Source organism: Notothenia coriiceps, unplaced genomic scaffold (genome assembly GCF_000735185.1).
Source record: "Notothenia coriiceps isolate Sejong01 unplaced genomic scaffold, NC01 NC01_scaffold00001944, whole genome shotgun sequence".
NCBI lineage: Eukaryota > Metazoa > Chordata > Actinopteri > Perciformes > Nototheniidae > Notothenia > Notothenia coriiceps.
The window spans coordinates 84286-91239 of record NW_011334645.1 but is presented as its reverse complement, the minus strand read 5'-3'; the positions used below and the strand labels follow the sequence as shown (position 1 = coordinate 91239).

The window sequence follows — 6954 nt, the reverse complement described above, 5'->3', positions numbered from 1 at the left end:
TTCAGTGGAGGTACATGCTAGATGAAACATTTCTCCCTGCTCTAAAACCAGCCGTTTAAACATTAGATATGAAAAGTATGTAGGGACTGAATGTGGAGTACTTGTTAAATATTAAACTGTTAAAGGTTATCCATCGTGTTGTTGCCACAGTTTTTGACATCTCTAAATGTGAACATACCAAAAGTATACCAGTTTTGTTTTAATATTTGACTCCAGTCAGCATACAGTTTGTCTCTGGATCTCACTTCCACTGCTTTTATTCTTAAAGCTTCCTGTGCCATTATCTGATCTCATGATGAGACTGGCACAGGAAACATTTTATATCTGTCTGTTGAACATTCCTTCACGCTTCATACCTTAATCTGCTTCACAGAACAGCAACCTCTGCTTACAGGAGGACAACACCCAGGTCAGCCGCGTTGATTTAGAAATCAAACGGTTTCTGATTATCATGATGCAGGTGACGAGAATCTGATAGAAAAGAAAACCAATAGAGTCCATAACTAAATATGACACCCCAATACAGAGTTTACAAAATAAAGACAACGTCAGAGTTTTGTGCATTTCCTCTTAAAATACAAAATAGTGAAGAAAATAAATTTGAGAATAAAGTATAAAAATGTGTACCACATAAAAAACAAGAGAATTTCTATTTAGTAAACATTAGTCTTAGTGTGAAAGTCTAATCATTTCTTCCATGAAGCCCGGTTTATTTTCCTACTATGGATTGGAATGCTTTCATTCTGCTGTGGATGCTGTGATCTGTTCGGATTCATGTCTCTGGAGGATATGTCTGCAGAAATCATCTTTTAGAGATTCAGCTGTTTGTTCATTCTTTCTTTCTGTTCCATTAACACCTGCTCAGTCAGGATTCAGGTGCCTTGTGACATGCCGCTTGTAAGCAGCAGTTAGAACTGTTCCACACAATCTCAAATGAAATGAAGACTAATCAAATAAACATTTAAAGAGGAATTTTGTTTACAAAATAACAGTACAAAAACTCCAGTATTCTTTCCAGCGGTTCCACAATAATTACAGTTGACAGCATTCAAAAATAACATTTGGATGGGACACTTTAGGAATAAGTGTTAGTATATTTTCATATTTCAAGCAGCAAATGTATCTTGAAAACATGCACCTTTTAAGAAAGCTGGTAAGGCATTTCAATGTTCCACATGTTGCTTTGGTTTGAAATGTAAATCAGCGTGTCAGTGATTTGGGCTGAATGTACCATTTCTCTTTTTTATTATAATGTTCATTATTATCAGCCACTGTCAGTATAAAAAGGGAAACCATGTGACATTCAGGCGGAGAGGCATCGGGTGAGGGTCTCTGTACAGTCTGATAAAATCTGCTGCTCCCAGTGAGGCGGCCAGCACCTCACTGTTAGTAGCTGAACATCTGTGTGGAGCCGCTCTGATGGGGGGGGGGCTGGCTCTGCACGGGGCGGCCCCCCTCTCCCTGACCCTGGGCCTCTTGACTCCCCCCCTGAGCCCCCTCCCCCATGTGGGTGACCTGTCCTTCAGGCACCGGCCTCCAGGCCTCCAGCTGGCCCAGGGGGTTGACCAGCGTGGTCACGTTGATGAAGTGAGCCACGGACTGCGAGCCCCCTCCGGGTCCCACCGTCTCCGGGACCAGCTCGGGGGGGCGGTTGTGGAGCAGGGCGGAGCCGCTGACCGCGTCGAAGGTGACGGTGAGGATGGAGCTGTCCAGGCTGAGGGGCCGCTCGCCGGCCGTCAGGTGACCCACGGCAACTGGCTGCAGGCTGGTGAACTGGGCGGGGGGATGGCTGCTGATGGGGGTCACCGTGATGTTGGTCAGCCCCCCCGAGCTGCAGGGGGAGGCTGACGGAACGCCGGGGTCCGCCAGGACCACCACCTGGAACAGCAGCACGTCAGAGACAGGTTCAGAGAGGTCAGACATTCTGCTCAGTCCCAACGTGACAGGAACTTTACACAATTCATCCAAAAGACGTAAATGTATGTATATAATATTTATCTTATATTTAAACAATTCCCCAGTTTTTCTAAAGACTACTAAGAGCATTGTACCACATTAGTTACAGTTATTATATATATCATATATATATATTTTGAATCAGAGAAATATACGGTAAGCAATAGCAACATTACACATGACAACTGTCAATGACTTGTTACTGGATGCTACATCGGTCTTTCATTTATTTGAAAAAATAAAAATGACATTACTCTATGTAGATATTACAACATGCATTTTAGGACTTATCTCCGACATTTCCTTCAGCAGTTCTATTGCATTCATTCTTTATGTTTTGTTGCTGCAAAGGTGTGTTCAATCTTGAATTGTAAATATGGTTAATATGTTAGTGTGACGTTTGGACATTATATGTCAAATGTCCCGTTTCTTTTAAATTGAACCCTCAGGTTTTATTTCATTATTAACCTTTTAGAGGGACATTTTATTACAAGTTAGTTACTCAAATGTGCATCTTTTCTTTGACCACAACCAACAAATATAAAGTGAAGCTGGCAGTAACACAGAGTATAAATCATGGCTGCTGTATCCTGGCACAAGCTCATTTGTTGTGGCTTTTGATAAATAGATATCCAACATGTTATTGTGACAATAGAACAAACGTTAGTGATCATGTCCTGTACCTGCTGGATGCTCTGCACAGCAGAGCTGGTCTCCGTCTCGTCTCCCACGATGACGGTGCTGAACTCGATCGACTCGTGCCTTGTCTCGTTGTAGTCCACGTACTCATCAGACTCGGAGAGCTCCGGCTCAGCGGGGACTCTGTGCCTCCTCCGGGGGGGCCGGCCGGTCCTCTCCTGAGGCAGCCCGTCTGAGGCCTGAGGAGGAAGGAGAACAAATTCTAGATCTTACTGCAGACATGTCACACAGGAGGAGAGTAACACCAAGCGCAGAGGTAGTCATGGTAACGCTGACTCACTGCTCATACTCTGATGGTTACATATTTAGTGACCAATAAACATACTTCCTTGCACCACCAGGAGTTAATTAAGGCTGTGCAGGTATACAGTGTATACATCAGTTTGATTCAAAACTTGGATTGACCTTTGATGAAGCTAAGGATGATGTCATACTTTTTGAAAGTGGAAAGTGAGTATTAAATCAGCTTTCTTTGAAGAACATTCTTCAGTGTGTGGCCAGAGGGAGAGCAGACCATTTCTTTGAGTGAGGTTCATTGGTTGATTTTGAAAGTCTGTATTAAATTGCATCTATATTTCTAAATGGATGTTGACTTCTTGGATGGTCTGGAGTTATTGGAAAAGTGTACATCGCCCAACTGTTTGGTACTGACCTGCAAGGATGCTAAGCTAAAAGAAACAAGAGAGCCTTTTTCTATCATTACTTAAAGTGATGACCCCTGACTAAGTGACATTTGATATTCTTTTCATTGCTTAACTTCTGTGACTATAGACTAGGGCTGTTCAATTAATCGTATTTTAAATCGCAATTACGATTATGGCTTGCAACGAATACGAAAACAACGTAATCGAAATATAACGATTATTTTATTTATTTATTTATTGGTTTTTAAGTTGAGTTATACTTAAAGTTCAGGGTAATCAACTGTTAAAAACATACTGTTCAAAAAAATGTTCTCTAATAAATTGATGTTTTCAAATTAAATGGATAATCGTTTTTTAATAATCGTGATATCAATTATTGACCCAAATAATCGAGATTATGATTTTTGCCATAATCGAGCAGCCCTATTTTCTAGCAAAAAATCTTTAAGAGATGACATGAGCAGCCCTACCAGCATTTGCCATGGTGGCCAAAACATTTATTTCCTGTTACTTCTGGACCATGACGGTGGGCCAGCCTTTAATGTTTAACTGAGTGGAATATGTTGAATATGTTTTACCAAAATGTTAGCTATATGTTAAGGAGTTTTCAGGTTGTGACAGTGCACTGCAACATGTTTGTTGATCTTGTTTATTGGTATTTATTATTTTGATATTATTTATTTAAATGTAGATGTGAATGTATAATTTATTTTATTTTATTTTGTGTTGGTTTTTCAGTTGATTACCCTGACCGTATAATTCAACAGTTAAAAAGTTCAAATTATTATTTGTATTTGTTTTAAAATACAATAAATGGATGTTTTCAAAGTCAATGAATAATTATAATTATTGACCCAAATAATCGAGATTATGATTTTCGCCATAATTGAGCAGCCCTACTATCGACGTCTACGTTCAGGTGCTTACAGTGCCCTTACAATGAGAGGCTTTTATTTAAAAAAACAGCACTTCAACTCTAAGACAGACTGTTTTATTCACTTCTCCTCACACATACTGTAGCTGCTACATAGCTTGTTCGACCCCTCGGTTGGAAACCAGCGATGTACAAGACCTCAACATCATTTCAGCATCAGATTCAGATATGTAAACTATGCAAAAGTTTATCCATTTTAATATCTGGAGGGAGTTTAGAACTGGAAAGTTATACAAATAAATTTTAGAACCCTACACAATTCTAAAGAGTTGCCTGCCTGTAAGGCCTCTGCTTCTACGGTAATGTAGTGTTTAGTATATACTCAACTAAATATAATCAAGGCCAGGTCCTAGACCATCGTACCTTGATTCATTTATTGATATTGTTTCCTCTCCCCTTAGTTGTTCATATACAAGACTATGCAGGGTTTTCTTTTGACTTTGTCTGCTGTATTTATTGTTTTGATGTAGTCAATTGTTTCTGTATTGGTATTTAAGATGTGCACGCGTACTAGAAGTGTTTCATTATCGCTGCAGCAGAAGACCCAAAAGTATGAAAATATGGAAACTTTGTATGTTTACTTTTCAGATCTTTGGATCAGAAACAAGTTAGAAAACAAAGAATTTGAAATCAAACACATTGTCACTTGATTCTGATCAAGCTGATGTGATCTGACCTGCACGATACAGATGGAGTCGCCGATGGTGGAGGGCTCCTGGAGATCATCGAACTCATCCATCCTCACAGACACCACCTGCAGCACCAGGAGAACAAGCACATTCAGGAGGGAATACCAGCAGATGGCCTCCTCGGGGGGGGGGGGGGATTATTTTCCCGCTGTGACTCACCTCGGGGTGTTTGCGCCGCAGGTGTCGGTTCATGGAGGCGCGGGTGGAGACCTTGGTCCCACAGAGGTGACACGACTGGGCCTCCACCTTCTCGTGGGTCAGGTGGACGTGCTTCTGCAGCATGTACTCAGTCAGGTACTTCTTATCACAGGTCGCACACGTCCACGTCTTCCCCACTGCAGAGAGGGGGGGGGGGGGGGGGGTCAGTCTCTGCTGTTCATCTAATTTACTATTCTGACCCTAGAATGACCTTTACACTTAATGTGATGCATTTTGTAATGGAGAAATTAACATTTGCTTTGTGACTAAAGACATATCTAATACATGTTGGGGATGTGGGTGGAGTTATCTACCCAAAGAGAATCACACACACACACACACACACACACACACACACACACACACACACACACACACACACACACACACACACACACACACACACACACACACACACACACACACACACACACACACACACACACACACACACACACACACACACACACACACCATAATAATCTTAAGACATATTCCCCAAACTTGCAAAATACGAATAATTTATGAACACATAAAACAATACTGTTTAGATAGTTCATTTCTAATAATTGATGTACTATGTATTTGGGGTTATAGGAAAGGAGATGCATTTAACCGCAGAACGCCAGCGATCTGTCCTTTGCTCTCCTCCTAGCTGGTTGAGCCGTCCTGCTTAAGTGGAGGGACAGTGTCCCGCCCACTCACTCACAGTGGTTGAAGGACGTTATGTCCTGCATGAAACTTGATCAGATATTCACTTCTATACTCTGGACATTTCAGGAAGCCTGGGAACCTTTTAAAAAAAATGCATTCCACACTCTGTAAGACGATCTGCTATTGGTATAGCTTATCTGCAGCATACGTATGTATGTGTGTATGTATACAGTAGATGTGTATGATTATTAGGTATTTGCTGCATGTATGTATATGCATATGTATTACATACATATATATTACTTGTAAATAATCGTGTGTATGAGGCTCACTGGCAGTGACTGTAGGGGATTACTTTAGTTGTTATTGTTTGTTGGTGTTCTTTGCAACTATTTTTTATCTTTGTCCATCAATCAGTACCATTGTCTCATTTGTATGCATATATTTTGCTTTCCACTTCTAAATGACAAACGTTACTTATGCATTGTCGAAACGTAATACAAATATTTTTGATCAGAATAATTAATGTACTATACTATATAGTTTCTGGGCCTCAAACTTCACAAGCATGGAGATAATAATATAGCATGGAGATAATAATATAGCATACCGTCTGTTCCCAACCAATCCTTATTCCAGCCTTCAACTGTCTCACATTAAAATGTTTTTTTTCTGGCCGCATTCACTAGTTCTTGTCCAACCCTAACCCCTCCATGTGGTTCCATGTGGAGAACAGTGTAGTGAGTGGAGCAGCAGGGTGTGAGGACTTGCCTGTGTGGATGAGTTTGTGCGTCTCCAGAGTCGTCCTCTCACTGAACGTCTTTCCACACAGCTCACACATGAAGTCCTTTATACCTGCAGGCAGAATGTCAAAAAGTCACATCTGTCCAACCATGAGCTCTACGAACCCCTACAGTCAGCCTACAGAGCACATCACAGCACAGAGACCGCCATCCTCAAGATCACTAATGACCTCCTTCTCGCTGCTGACTCCGGACAAATCAGTATTCTCATCCTCCTCGACCTCTCTGCGGCCTTTGACACCGTTTCTGATACAGTCCTCCTGAAATGCCTCTCCGACAACCTTGGCATCACTGGCACAGCTCTGTCTGGGCTTTCAGTCCCATCTCTCAACCAGGTCCTTAGTTTGTCAGCATCAGCGGCTTCATCCTCCCCCGCC

At 41.5% G+C, this 6954-nt stretch overlaps 1 protein-coding gene across 1 annotated transcript in view; it reads right to left on the bottom strand.

The window, feature by feature from the left end:
• The window catches only part of prdm15 (PR domain containing 15), a 16020-nt gene continuing 9066 nt past the window's right edge, over positions 1 to 6954 (bottom strand). Inside the window, exons 13-17 of the mRNA XM_010793736.1 lie at positions 6546 to 6631; positions 5082 to 5257; positions 4910 to 4987; positions 2640 to 2834; positions 1 to 1878 (exon numbers count right to left, since the gene is read on the bottom strand). Coding sequence (XP_010792038.1) covers positions 1387 to 1878; positions 2640 to 2834; positions 4910 to 4987; positions 5082 to 5257; positions 6546 to 6631 — 1027 coding nt within the window. The 3' untranslated portion in view covers positions 1 to 1386. The remainder of the gene's footprint in view (positions 1879 to 2639; positions 2835 to 4909; positions 4988 to 5081; positions 5258 to 6545; positions 6632 to 6954) is intronic.